The 15,789-nt window shown below is 45.6% G+C and overlaps 1 protein-coding gene across 1 annotated transcript in view; it reads right to left on the reverse strand.

Annotated features, from left to right (window-relative positions):
- LOC126092253 (E3 ubiquitin-protein ligase TRIM9) overlaps window positions 1-15,789 on the reverse strand; it is a 279,511-nt gene that overhangs the window by 63,375 nt on the left and 200,347 nt on the right. Inside the window, exon 7 of the mRNA XM_049907764.1 lies at window positions 13,316-13,454. Coding sequence (XP_049763721.1) covers window positions 13,316-13,454 — 139 coding nt within the window. The remainder of the gene's footprint in view (window positions 1-13,315; window positions 13,455-15,789) is intronic.

Raw genomic sequence — 15,789 nt, forward strand, 5'->3', positions numbered from 1 at the left:
TCATCACACCAGATGCGAATTAGCTTACTGTTTCTGATCCCTCAAAAGACTGGTGCTCTCTCGAGTTATGGTGAATGTTCGTTAGGTGGCAGTAGTATCGTTTCCACATCTTAACTTTTAATCCACGACACAGTTCACATAATTTCTACCAAATATTTACAAATTACATACAAAAACCTTCCTCGTGAGTCACTATAACTGTTAGTCAACCTCGGATGAGAAGTTTCTGAGGTCATCCTAGATATACACACGGACGGGAGGAGGTGACTTGAATTTTTATACACTATGTTCGGAAATAGCCGTCACAAACTTTTAGGACTTGTAGAGGGGAGTGAGTACATAACATTGGTGAGTAGGAACCAATGCCTGGAAACTCAATTATTCCGTTCCACGACGGTTTCAATTCAGATGTTTAACTCATCCACTTCTGCGTGAGGAACTGAATTAGGCGTGACGCAGTACAGTTACTAGTTAACAGTTCGAAAGGAAACATAAGTGTTTACATTGTTCCAAGACAAAAGAGAACCCAGCACACTGTATGTACAGGACAGTACTGATGCATTACAACAGCGGCTCGATGTGGCAACCCCCAACTTTGTTACACACACTGTACCTATGAAGCACGTCCTGGTGCGCACTCTCCATCATGCGTGGTGTGTCTTCAGTTTCTAGTGCAGCGGCCAGAAATCGTGCTAGCGGATCTTCCACTGTCTCTGCAGGAGTCTCGCAGCAAGGCAGCCGTTAAGTGACAGTAGGTGACCGTCTGACGTATACGTCATTCTGTCTACACTAATGCATACCAGGACAAAAAACTCTGAAACTTTTTTCTTTCCGTCAGCAGGCCTGGATGGTTACATATCTGAATTGAAACTGTTGTACAACGGAAACGGTACATTTCTGGACATGGGTTCCCGTTCAGAATATTATGTACCCATTCTCCTGTATAAGTCCTAGAAGTTTTAGCGGGAATTTCAGTACACTGTCTATATAGAGATACACACTCTCATGTAAATCAAAAGAGAATTGTTCTCGAAGGATGGACATGCTTGTCGATACACCTTAACACCGTTGCGTTTCACGCTACGAATTTCGTGAAGTTCGTCTAACGGAAAGCACTAACGCCCTGTTGAGGGATGGGTAACTACCCGCTGTTTTCCCAACAATACAGCCATATCTGTAGAAGCCTTTTAAAACTTCAGAGTTTCGAGGTTAACTTAGCGTCAAGTAAATATGCATTAAAGTCGGAACTCTCGCCTCAACATCAAAGACGGTGAGAAGGGTCTGTGTCTCATCGAAACGCAAAGCAGAATTTAAAGCTAATGTACTTTTCTTGGTAGTAGTTTACCTCGGTCTTTTCTGGCGTCCCACTCTTCTAACGACGAGTGTCAGGAGTGTTTGAAATACACAATAGTATTCACGCCTTGCCACCGCCTCGCTCCTGTAAGTGAGGCAACAAAATTACCCAGACAAAGAACTCGACATGCAGATGAGAGGGCGCAGTAACAGGGAGGGCGGTTACTGCTCGAGAGTTTCGGATGCGGGACTGAGGGGTGGGGGGAGGGGAAGGAGGAGGGGTGAGTCAGCGGTGTTTGGTGTCGCCACCCCCCGGCCCGGGCCAGACGGAGCGATAACTGGTGTCAATTATGTCACGCGGCAGATTGAATTTAAATTGGAAATCTGGGCTGTCTGCCGTCTGCTCCCCGACCAGCTAGTGCCCGCGGCGATGGCCTCTGACGCCGGCTAGAGGCGGGGCGCTTGTTGCTGTCATCTGCATTCGTTACCACCGAACACCGAAGAATTGCGTCACTTCTGCGAAATGTATTCTCTGTTTGGAGGTTGGAAGCGAATTCTGCCAACAAAGTTCCTCCAATGTTTTAATGTAGATACAAGATCGCCTGTGCCGAGATCTGCTCGTACAGACCAAACAGCGAAGGTTTGTTTACTGGAGATTACGCTGTGATCAAAGACATATTTCTGTGCTTAACGTTTCGGCTCTTAATTCTGCAGGCATCATCAGAGGCTGTAAAGCTCAGATAATTGTTTTAGAGTCAAACATCCTCATTTCGGCTTTTCCAACCTTGTTGCGATACAATTCATCTCCAAACACCTGCAGCTCATCTGTTACCTCCTCCATGCTCACCTGTCTCCACAAAATCTACTCTCCAACATCTCCTAACCCCAAATTTCTTACCTGATGTTATCAGGAGACACCCTCGGTACTCATCCTCAGAGAGCTTAACAAGAAAATAAAAAATTTTAAAAAAAATGACGCGCCACGAAAGAACCATCCGAATGGGAAGGAACTCGGTGCATGTTATGTACCGAGTGATCAAAAAATCAGTATAAATTGAAACATTAATAAACCACAGAATAATGTAGATAGAGACGTAAAAATTGACACACATGCTTGGAATGACATGGGGTTTTATTAGAACAAAAAAAAAAAACAAAGTTCACAAAATGTCCGACAGATGGTGCTGGACAGCAAAACGTCAGTAACTGCTACCGTGACGGGTGAGAGGTACGATACGTTACAGAATCGCATCATCCCCAGCCTGGCTGATACACACCTGCTGGAACGAACCATGTTTATGCAGGATGGCGCTCCACCCCATATTGCTAGACGCGTGAAAGATCTCTTGCGCGCGTCGTTTGGTGATGATCGTGTGCTCAGACACCACTTTCGTCATGCTTAGCCTCCCAGGTCCCCAGACCTCAGTCCGTGCGATTATTGGCTTTGGGGTTACCTGAAGTCGCAAGTGTATCGTGATCGACCGACATCTCTAGGGATGCTGAAAGACAACATCCGACGCCAATGCCATAACTCCGGACATGCTTTACAGTGCTGTTCACAACATTATTCTTCGACTACAGCTATTGTTGAGGAATGATAGTGGACATATTGAGCATTTCCTGTAAAGAACATCATCTTTGCTTTGTCTTACTTTGTTATGCTAATTATTGCTATTCTGATCAGATGAAGTGCCATCTGTCGGACATTTTTTGAACCTTTGTATCTTTTTGCTTCTAATAAAACCCCATGTCATTCCAAGCATGTGTGTCAATTTGTACCTATCTACATTATTCCGTGATTTATTCAGTTTTCAAAATTATACTGACTTTATGATCACCCGGTACATATAAAGGCAAACAAATAATTACTACTTCAGAGAAGTTGGATAACTGAGCGAAGAGAAAGAGCTTCATAAACTGAGCAAGTTAAAAGAGCCCTTACGCACGCAGGTATTCGGCTTGGCATTGACTGACAGACCCGTTGAATGCCCTCCTGAGGGATAACGTGTCTAATTCTGTCCACTGGCGTGTTAGATCGTCAGATTGCCGAGATGGTTGGAAGTCCCTGACCATAATGTTCCAAAAGTTTTCAAATGGGGAAAGATCCGGTGATCTTGCTGGCCAACGTAGGGTGTGGCAAGCTTGAGAAGCAGCAGAAACTCTTGCCGTGTACGGGCGGGCAATGCCTTGCTGAAATGTAAGTGCAGGTTTCCTTACCATAAAGGGCAACAGAACGGATCGTAGAATATCGTCGACGTACCGACGTGCTGTAAGGGTTGAAACCTCCACTTTGAAAAATTAATGATTTACTGTGCTGATAAACCTCTACGTTATTTGATTTTCAAAGAGCTGAGCGAAACTGAACGTACTCAGACATTTCTCTCTTTACTTATTCTGATCAACACTAATCTGACACACAATATTTTTAGCGCAACGCAATCTGACTTTCAAAAGTCCCTACAAAAGAATGGCCCTGACTAACAATAACCTATACCTTTCATGAATCACTGACCTCACAAAAATCTTCGTTACTCGAACTACTGCAAAACTGCGAGCGCCACTACTGCCAGCTAAATAAAAGATTCTAACTACTGGAGGCACTAACTACTGATAGGCATAGTTAGCAAATGAAAGAATTTGATAGAGAACAAACAATGTATTTACCTTAATAATGTTCAAAAGTCAATATATATATATCAGTTCGTGATATCCAGTATTACAAATTTACTCTTTCTGGGGGATACACGTCCGCACCGTCCGCTCTTAAAATTCTGCCATCTCTCTCCCTACATCCACCACTGCTGGCGACTCACCTCCAACTACGCAACTCTAAGCGCTGTTCACATCCAACTGCCCAACACTACAATAGCGAATATTCCAACAATGCTAACCAGCCACAGACTTCACACAGCACAGTCAATGATTTTCATACAGAGCGCTACGTGACGTTACCAACATAAAAACCTAAACAGCCTACTTACAGGATGACGCAGATGATAATCAAAGTGGTCTTGCTATACGAAGAATTGACACCCCAGGCCATCACTCCTGGTTGTCAGACCGTATGGCAGGAGACAGTCATGTTGTATCCCAACGCTGTCCAGAGCGTCTCCAGACACGTCTTCGGCCTGGAGTCTCATTGACTGGAGTAGAATTGTCTTCTGTTCGAATGGTTCAAATGGCTCTGAGGACTATGGGACTTCCCCTAGACTTACTAGACTACTTAAAACTAACCGAAGGACATCACACACATCCGTGCCCAAGGCAGGATTCGAACCAGCGACCGTAGCAGCAGCGCGGTTCCGGACTGAAGCACCTAGAACCGCTCGGCTTGTCTTCAGTGACAAGTCTCGCTTCGAACAGGGCTCCGATGATTAGCGTAGAGGCGTATGGAGACGCTACAGACAGCTGTCGGACACCAACTTTACTGCTGCCCGCCATACGGCCTGACAACTAGGAGTGATGGTACGGGGTGGCATTTCTTTTCATACCAGGACCCCTTCGGTTGTCATGCGCGGCACCCTTACAGCACGGCGGTACGTCGACGGTACTCAACGTCCCGTTCTGTTGCCCTTCCTGGGCTTACATTTCAGCAAGGTAACGCCCGCCCGCACATGGAAGGCGTTTGTACTGCTTATCATCCTGCTTTCCAAATGCTACCTTGCCCCGCAAGGTTGCCAGATCTCTTCCCATTTCAGAACTTTTGGAGCATTATGGACAGGGCCCTGCAAGCAGCTCGGGGTATTGACGATCTAACGCACTAATTGTACAGAATTTGGCACAATATCCCTCAAGAAGATATCCGATAGCTCCATCAATCAATGCCAAGCAGAATACCTGCCTTAATAAGGGCCAGGAGTTGACCGATGCATTACCGATTTACTCAATTTGTAAACCTCTTTTTTTTTAATAGTTCATCCACTTTTTTTAAAATTTTATCATTTTTTGGTCCGTACAACTACATCAGATCTACCGATTTCCGTCCAATTTGAATAATTTTTTCATGGTGCGATCTTTTTTTATTTTATTTATTTCTTTTTGTATGTCTTAGAGTGTACATTCACTCCTTATTTTTTTTAAGCGAAAGACCAAGGAGTGGCAACGTACCCACTGCTGCCTTAGTCCTATTGAAAAGAAAGCAAAGTAAGAAAACAATTATGCTACTGCTAATCTCTTGGAAAGTACGTGTCTGAATGAAGAGAAACCAAAACAAAAAAGCTTCAGTCTTACTCCACTTCATCAACAGGTTCCACAATACTCTTGTGACCCCTCTAGGGGCACGCTACAGCACTGTGGCACAATGTTTTCAATTCGTACCAAGATTACAGACATGGTGACGTGACTGCCACATATCGCTACTTGTTATTGTTTCATTTTTCTCCGCTTATTTCGTGGTTATTTTATTGTGAGCACTGGACTTGTGCACCTGTGGGTAAAGTTTTGTTTTGTTCTCGCTGAGAAGGTTTGGCCTCAAGCTCCTGTTTGTCAGAAGAAGGCAGTAGTCAGTGAACCTCGTCAGGAGGGGCGAACGTCCACTGGCAGTTGAGCAGTTTTCGCGGAAGTAGACGCGTGGCCTGCTCTGTACTTTTGTTGGCAGAGCTGGCTCCTGTCCTCGCTTAGGGCAGAAGACGCCGTGCCGCCACTGACGTCCTCAGAGTATAACTGAAGACGACATTTTGGCCTTTTCTACACGAACATCAAAGGACGGGGACGCCGTGGCACTGCCCGACCTGAGTGGGAAAGTCAGTTTCCTTCACTCCAAAATTTTGGTGTGTCATAATCAAATGAGTCGTCCCCACCCCTCCCCTTCCACATTTCTTGCCGGCCGGAGTGGCCGAGAGGTTCTAGTCGCTTCAGTCTGGAACCGCGGGACCGCTGCGGTCGCAGGTTCGAATCCTGCCTCGGGCATGGATGTGTGCGATGTCCTTAGGTTAGTTAGGTTTAAGTGGTTCTAAGTTCCAGGGGACTGATGACCTCAGAAGTTAAGTCCCATAGTGCTCAGAGCCATTTGAACCATTTTTCCACAGTTCTTGGTGTGAAGAGGCCACCCTACCGAAGACTCACTGCTCCAGGGCAGCAGCCAACTCCTGTTTGTAAATGTCCTTTTTGTATGCCAAGAGTGGGCGTTTCTGCTGCATTCCCTCCCCCACCCTCTTTTTGTAAAATAAGTAATATTCTCGTTCATCAGATGGGCAACAGCACTGAGTCGCCCTTGGCGCAGTGGTTAACACACTGGTCTCGCATTTGGGGGGAACCCGCGTCCGGTCATCCAGATTTAGATTTCCCGTTATTTACCTAATCGCTTTAGACAAATACTGGAATGGTCCTTTGAAAGGGCACGGCTGATTTCCTTCCCATCGTCCCCTAATGCGATGGGATCGATGACCTCGCTGTTTGGTCCCCTCCCCCGAATCAACCAACCAACCACTGAGTGGCAAACTCCATGGACACGTTTTTAAGTTAGCAGTTGAGGGTTTGGAGCGTAGATTCCGGCGATTTATGTCCCGGTCGCTCTCTGGTGCTGATTGCGCACACTAGCTGATTTTGGAAAAATGTGTCACGATTGCGGTAGCGCTATCCATATTCTGAGCAGCTCACTACAACTTGCTTTCCCACACAACTTGTGCAGTTTAATTGGTTATAACACGTGCCAACCTCTGGTGACGTTAACTTTGAATTCACAGGCTGTCCAGACGAGTAGATCTTGTTATGTTTTCGCTGTACAGTCTTCCACATTATTTGGTACCATCCCACAGTGTTAGCATTATTTTGTAATTTCATCTGAGATTTCAGTGAACTCTCTGGTTGTTAATTTTGTATGAATTATGTCAGTCATTTAAAGCAAATATAATATATTGTTCAGTTTTAACTTGGACTTCAAGGTCGTTTACTGTTCTGCAACTTTACCCTGGATGGGCGGGGACTCAAACCCCGACATTACCGTTTCGCCGCGACTGCAAATTATTTTCCTCGCACTACAATTTCGAGTGTGTCTCTCTACACCGTCATCTGCCATTTCATGTGTTTAAAACACTTACTTACTCCTTTTTATGAGAGATAATAAGGCTACGACTGTAAGGCATTTGCGAATCATCACTTTCCGCTCGCGCACGTGCGAGCGCAGGTGAAAACGCCTGCCGTTTCCCGTTAGAGTTAATGCGGGGGTGCTTCGGGCGCTAATGTAAGAGCAATGGCACGTGCGTGGGCCCGTTCTGAAGGGGAGGCAGCGCCGTCACGCCAGGTGCATCGATCTGCCGGCGGGCAGCCGCTGGGGAGGCGAGCGGTCCGGCCGTGCAGTTTGTCACGCCGCCTATCTGCCGCGTGTAAATTCGCCGCAGTGACTGCCCTGCTGGAAATCACCGCGGGGGACCGACAAATCTGCCCGTGTCGCCACGTCCACAGCCGCGACAGACGGACGAGCGCAGAGGTCGGAAACTGCAGATCGCCCACTAGCATCACGCAGCAGTTTCATCACGTTGATTTTTTTATTCAATGTTCAGACGTACGTGTAGAACAAAATTTAGACTTCAGATTTAAAAAAATACAGGAAATCCCCATTACAAACTTCTAGAACTGGAGGAACTTTGTTGGCAGAAAAAATACAGGAAATCCCCATTATAAACTTCTAGAACTTGTGGAAGGGAGTGAGTAGATACACTACTGGCCATTAAAATTGCTACACCAACAACGAATGCAGATGATAAACGGGTATTCATTGGACAAATATACTAGAACTGACATGTGATTACATTTTCACGCAATTTGGCTGCATAGATCCTGAGAAATCAGTACCCAGAACAACCACCTCTGGCCGTAATAACGGCCTTGATAGACCTGGGCATTGAGTCAAACAGATCTTGGATCGCGTGTACAGGTACAGCTGGCCACGCAGCTTCAACACGGTACCACAGTTCATCAAGAGTAGTGACTGGCGTATTGTGACGAGCCAGTTGCTCGGCCACCATTGACCAGACGTTTTCAGTTCGTGTGAGATCTGGAGAATATGCTGGCCAGGGCAGCAGTCCATTTTCTGTATCCAAAAAGTCCCGTACGGGACCTGCAACATGCTGTCGTGCATTATCCTGCTGAAATGTAGGGTTTCGCACGGATCGAATGAAGGGTAGAGCCACGGGTCGTAACAGATCTGAAATGTAACTTCCACTGTTCAAAGTGCCGTCAATGCGAACAAGAGGTGACCGAAACGTGCAACCAATGGCACCCCATACCATCACGCCGGGTGATACGCCAGTATGGCGATGACGAATACACGCTTCCAATGTGCGTTCACCGCGATATCGCCAAACATGGGTGCGACCATCATGATGCTGTAAACAGAACCTGGATTCATCCGAAAAAGTGACGTTTTGACCTTCGTGCACCCAGGTTCGTCGTTGAGTATACCATCGCAGGCGCTCCTGTCTGTGATGCAGCGTCAAGGGTAACCGCAGCCGTGGTCTCGAGTTGATAGTCCATGCTACTGCAAACGTCGTCGAACTGTTCGTGCAGATTGTTGTTGTCTTGCAAACGTCCCCATCTGTTGACTCGGGGATCGAGACGTGGCTGCACAATCCGTTACAGCCATGCGGATAAGATGCCTGTCATCTCGACTGCTAGTGATACAAGGCCGTTGGGATCCAGCGCGGCGTTCCGTACTACCGTTCTGAACCCACCGATTCCATATTCTGCTAACAGTCATTGGATCTCGACCAACGCGAGCAGCAATGTCGCGATACGATAAACCGCAATCGGGATAGGCTACATTCCGACCTTTATCAAAGTCGGAAACGTGATGGTACGCATTTCTCCTCCTTACACGAAGCATCACAACAACGTTTCACCAGGCAACGCCGGTCAACTGCTGTTTGTGTATAAGAAATCGGTTGGAAACTTTTCTCATGTCAGCACGTTGTAGGTGTCGCCACCGGCGCCAACCTTTGAATGCTCTGAAAAGCTAATCATTTGCATGTCACAGCTTCTTCTTCCTGTCGGTTAAATTTCGCGTCTGCAGCGCGTCATCTTCGTGGTGTAGCAATTTTAATGGCCAGTAGTGTAATAATTTGAACTGCTATAACCACTTGAAAATATGTTGGTAACGCTACCACTTTAACAAGTAATTGTTTAGGGGTGACCAAGTACATCACTTGTTTTACAATTCAATTCGTTAATAGCCAAAGAAATAGCTCGTGTACTCGTTGACGTCTTCTCTTCACCAAGATACAGTGCAGCCTCTTCTAGTTCGGGTGCGCGGCGTCTCCTCGTAGCACCACTGCCACGCCTGCTGAAGTTGAAGGTACCCTTTCTCGAAGCTGTTCCGTAATTGCGGGGAAAAGGGCATGCGGTGGAGTCGGACCTTGTGGAGAACGATCCTGATAACTGAAACGTGCAGCTCTTCCATGAGGCTGTAACCACGTCAGACAGGTAGGGTGGACGTCAGATGACATCAGACAATCCGACGTAAGCACCCCCTAGAATGACTACCCTGCTCCATACCTACCAAGCAAATATGTTTTCAGTAGGCTCTAGCACGGAAACGGTACGTTTTCGCATATGAGTTCCTCTTAAAAATATTATGTACTCACTGCCCTAGAAGTCCTAATAATTTGTAACGGGGATTTCTGAAGACCCTATGTAACACTCGAATTAATAGGTAAATCCACTAAGTCAATCATGGCCAATCTTTGATGACCGGTGGTGCTGATTCAGATACTTGATTAAGCTCGTGAGTCATCTCGTCACGAGACGCGACAGCAGCACTCCTAGCGCACGAAGTCAAGACTACGGCGTCCCTAACATTAATACAGTACCCGATCAAAAGTATCCGGACACACCCAGAAACATACTTTTTTCATATTAGGTGCTTTGTGCTGCTATCTACTGCCAGATACTCCGTATCACTGACCTCAATAGTCATTAGACATCGTGACAGAGCAGAATGGGGCGCTCCGAGGAACTCATGGAATTCGAACGTGGTCAGGTGATTTGGTGTCACGTGCATCATACGTCTGTATGCGAGATTTTCATACTCCTAAACATCCCTAGATCCACTGTTTCCGATCTGATAGTGAAGTGGAAACGTGAAGGGACACGTGCAGCACACAAGCATATAGGGCGACCTCGTCTGTTGACTGACAGAGACCGCCAACAGTTGAAGAGGGCCATAATGTGTAACAGGCAAACATCCATCCAGATCACAACACAGGAATTCAAAACTGCGTCACGATCCACTGCAAGTTCTATGACAGTTAGGCGGGAGGTGACAAACCTGGATTTAATGGTCGAGCGGTTACTCGTAAGCCGCACATCACGCCGCTAAATGCAAAATGACGCCTCGCTTGGTGTAAGGAGCGTAAAAATTGGAACATTGAACACTGGAAAAACGTTGTGTGGAGTGACGAATCACAGCACGCAAAGTGGCGACCCAATGGTAGGGTGTGGGTATGGCGAATGCCCAGTGATCGTAATTTGCCAGCACGTGTAGTGCCAACAGCAAACTTCGGAGGTGGTGGTGTTATGGGGTGGTCGTGTTTCTCATGGAGGGGGCTTGCACCCCTTGTCGTTTTGCGTGGCATTATCACTGCACAGGCATACATTGATGTTTTAAGCACCTTCTAGCTTCCCACTGTTGAAGAGAAATTCGCGGATGGCGAATGCATCTTTCAACACGATCGAGCAACTGTTCCTAATGCACGGCCTGTAGCGGAGTGGTTACACGACAGTACCGTACCTGTAATGGACTGGCCTGCACAGAGTCCTGACCTGAATCCTACAGAACACCTTTAAGTTGTTTTGGAACGCCGACTTCGTGCCAGACCACACTGAACGACATCGATACCTCTCCTCAGTGCAGCACTCCGTGCAGAAAGTGGTGCCATTCCGCAAGAAATCGTCCAGCATCTCATTGAACTTATGCCTGCGAGAGTGGAAGCTGTCATCAAGGCTAAGGATGGGCCAACACCATACTGAATTCCAGCACTACCGATGGAGGGTGCTACGAACTCGTAAGCCATTTTCAGCCTGGTGTCCAGATACTTTTGATCACATAGTGCGCCGGCCGCGGTGGTCTCGCGGTTCTAGGCGCTCAGTCCGGAACCGCGCGACTGCTACGGTCGCAGGTTCGAATCCTGCCTCGGGCATGGATGTGTGTGATGTCCTTAGGTTAGTTAGGTTTAAGTAGTTCTAAGTTCTAGGGGACTGATGACCACAGATGTTAAGTCCCATAGTGCTCAGAGCCATTTGAACCATCACATAGTGCATGTAAAGCGTAACGCATCTAAATGAATGTCACCCGTTTCTCGACACGTCACGCTGTCAAATTATGCGTCAAAGTAGATTCATTTTATTTTCTTCTGATCTTCAGCTATTTGCATTTATTTAAGCGTCGTGAACGCTGTTTGTTTTTTACGACTATTTACAACATCTGTCTTAAAAACTTCCGCTGCAAAATTCTGCAAAACCGTTAGTAAATAAATAATGTTCACAACATGTAAATAAATGTAAACCTCTGAAGATGGTATGTCAGCCATACTGAAATGTTATCAAGCAGAAATTAACGTCTATGAAAGGAAGTGGTTGCGGATACTTCATTGTAAATTGCCTTAAATTTCAACAGCTGCAGTGTTGTTATGCATCCATAATGCCCAAGAATTATTTACTAATCTTAATACAAGGAAGAATAGAAAAACAAAATACGGCCATCAGAGAGGCAATCCAACCGACAAGCAATTAGCAAGGACTCTGTGGTGTACGGCAACAGGCAGGTCATTCGAACACTATTAGCAAGCTTTGTTAATTATGCTCAGAAATCTTTTAATGACTGTTTGTGTTGGCATCGGTTGTTTCTGTAACATTAAATAAAATAAGTCAGCATAGATTCGTTCATTTTAAAAAGTTCAAAAGCCTGAATCACTTGAACTATGTTGTACAGAAGGCAGCCTAGAAAAATACGAACAACAAAATGGTGAATTGTAAAGCCGATGTTGCTCGCATTGACGTGCCCTCTATGTATCGGTGTTACTGAAAATATTTTGGCCAGCATCAGTACCGATCTTACATATTTCAGTATTGAATATATGGCAATACTCGCCCTCACTCAGTCGCTATACCACTTGGCGGGAGACCTATCGTTCTGCGCCTCTTCATGTGCTCACTGTGCTTTTAGGACTGAAAAGTGCGACGTTACTCGATGGATGGACATACCAGAGACACTGCGCAACACATCTGTCCAAAGCTTCAGCGGGTTTTCACTGTGGTTTTAATTTCGCGACCGATCGGATCTTGAAAACACAATGTCCTCGTAGAAATTTATTTCAACTTGGAAATTGAAACCGCTAGGCATCAGGTGTAAGTGATATTTGTAATAAATTACACATGTAGTTTGATGGAACTCCTACTACGAATTAATAAGAAGAAGAAAAAACGGAATAAACAACATAAACTTGAGACTGAATATCGGAAAAGCGTGCTCGTTACGTTTTCAGTTTGTAACTGGAGCCATTGCAATTTAAAAAAATAAAACTTGCGATCAGTCTAATTGATAATAAAGCCACCTTTCATTCATTTCCTTCCCAGTGATCACTTAAACATCTGACGCTGTTCAAACTCCTTATATACCCTACAAGGTCATGGAGCAACTCTAAAGACGAACAACGTTAACACACTCTGGTGCTCGTTCTACCAGTCACGGAGAACTGCAACTCTAATCACTGACTTACCCACCGATGGTGTGTACGTGTTCGACGTTGCGTAGACATTGACTGTATCTTGTGAGCACTTCACATTTTTTGTCAGGCAAAGTAGTTCACAGACTGAACAACAATAAAAATCTCGCTGGAGGAGGTTAAGCGTTATCCTGATCCCACTTTCGCCGCACAGAGACGCAGGAAATATGTTTCCAATATCCCCTTAAACCACAAACAGAGTCACAGTCAGTTCGTGGTTTAAAGCGGGAAACCCAGAACCTGACCACGGATCCATACTTGGTCTGGCGGAAGCAACTGAAGTGACAGTGAAGGGTGGAACTCACCTTCCGCCGTCTGGAGGCCGATCAGCTCGCTGTAGTCTCCCTCGCCGGTGCTGTTGAAGGCCTTGACGCGCGCGTTGTACATGGAGTTGAAGTGCAGACCGTCCACGGTGCATATCGTCTCCTTGCCGCAGTACACTTCCTGCGGACACAGACACAAATCGCTACAATCAATAGATTATGGTTCATATATTTTTTAAATGTGGAAGGACTAATTACGACAGCGGCCGCCTGGGCAGCACGACATGCTCCCATGCGTTTGACGGGGGTGTGATTCCCAGTGACTGACTGGTCCGACCGCAACACGTGTTTTATATGGTGACACCTGAAGATGAAGCTTTAAGCTTCGAAACCGCTCGTGGCATAAATTCAGAAAATCATTAGCAACTGAAGCGGACTTTTATTCTACGGTATAAATATGTTTCTCAGTTGCGGATGTTCACATTATCAAATACAGAGTGGTCCTGAAAAATACAGACACCCTTTGATATTTACATCTTTGGAACAAAATGACATATCGTTGCAATGTTTGCGCAGTAGCGTAGCCCACTGTTTCTTCAACTGTAAATCGCCACAGCTGCGTGTAAAGGGGTACGGAAAATCCTCACATTCACATGGACAAACATGTTATCTACCGAGTGTTAATGTGTGGTGTGATGTGTCATCGTGCAGTTAGATTGGCCCATTCTTCTTTGAAGGTACCGTAACCGGTGAGGTGTATCTTCATACGCTGCAAGCATCGATTTTTATCTACTATCCGAGAGGTGTTTGGAAATGAAAAATTTTACCTACAACAAGATGTGGCTCCCCCTCACTACGACAGAGGTGTCAGAGCCTGCTTGGATGAAAATCTACCTGGATGATGGATAGGTTGAAGACGGGCTGTTCAGTACCCGCCACGGTCTCCAGACCTTACACCTCTTCACTTCTGTGTATGTTGACCTTGAAAAATGAAGTTTATCAACAGAAGCCAGCTACATTGTTCGAACTATGAGAAGCCATGGAGGCGTCCTGTGCAGCTATCACACCGGCAACACTGACAGACACAGTTCGGTCAACAGTTCAACGGCATCGACTCTGTTTTGCTGCTAATGGGGGGTCACTTTGAACACATGAAATAACCTTTCCTCCGTGCAAGAATTATAACGGTATATCATTTTGCTCCATCAGCACTGACTGTCAAAGAGTGTCTACATTTTTGTGGACTCCTCAACAGTAGTTACGGAAGTGCCATGTTAAAATAACTACAGCTTCCGCAGTAGAATAGCAAAGAGAGTTCGAAGTACAAACATAAGTTCTTAATGTAAAATTGAAACAGTAAAAGCCGAACACTATACAGCCAGCAGCAGTTACAAAAGAGCCAAGTTAACATTAGCGTAATTTTCATAGCAGAACAATGATAAGAGTGTAAAGTACAAAGATAAGATTGTAATATAAATTAAAAACATATAATTACTATCCAGGTTTCCAACTGGGCCTGTTCCGTAATGAAAACACATCCGCAGCAAATTAAAATTTTAAGATGAACAAAGGCGTCGTTTACAAAGATCAGGTTTTAAAGCAAAGTAAAAACACACAGACGTCCCAATTTTCGAGCTCGTGTTGTTCCAACGAAGTACAAGCGCCACACAACTTAAAGGTCCAAGCTGAACATCGGCGTCTTTTAAATAGTTCGTAAGCAAATAATATCTATATACAGGGTGATCCATTGATCGTGACCGGGCAAAATATCTCATGAAATAAGCGTCAAACGAAAAAACTACAAAGAATGAAACTTGTCTAGCTTAAAGGGGGAAGCCAAATGGCGCTATGGTTGGCCCGCTAGATGGCGCTGCCATAGGTCAAACGGATATCAACAGCGTTTTTTTAAATAGGAACTCCCATTTTTATTACATATCCGTGTGGTACGTAAATAAATATGAATGTTTTAGTTGGACCACTTTTTTCGCTTTGTGATAGATGGCGCTGTAATAGTCACAAACGTATAACCCGCAGGTTCAAAGGAACTTCCAGATACGGTATAGGAAGCACCCAATGTCGCGGCGTTCGATACGCCGGTCGTACAGGAACTTTATGCACACAGGAAGCATTGATGTGCAACATCATACTGGACGACGTGGAACAATTGAAGCCTCACGGTTGGCCTCGCAAAGTTCATCGCACAAGTCTCTTCGGAGGGAGTCGCAAGAGTCGCGAATCCCTAAGGCGACAATGCACCGTTTCCCTCGCACGCGTTTACAAGTGTATCCACACCGACGGCAACATTTTCACTAATTGAAATCAGACAAGACACAGCTTATGCAGTTCGCCGTGGACGTCATTCGCCGTATAGCGGAGGATAGAAATTTTCTAAACAACTTAGCATTTTCTGGTGAAGCTCATTTCACATGTATGGTAAGGTAAACGAAAACTATGTTCGCCTCTGGGGCACAACACACCCGCAAACGACGGAAGATGTACAGCCGGGAAGTGAATGT

Source organism: Schistocerca cancellata, chromosome 7, assembly GCF_023864275.1.
Source record: "Schistocerca cancellata isolate TAMUIC-IGC-003103 chromosome 7, iqSchCanc2.1, whole genome shotgun sequence".
NCBI lineage: Eukaryota > Metazoa > Arthropoda > Insecta > Orthoptera > Acrididae > Schistocerca > Schistocerca cancellata.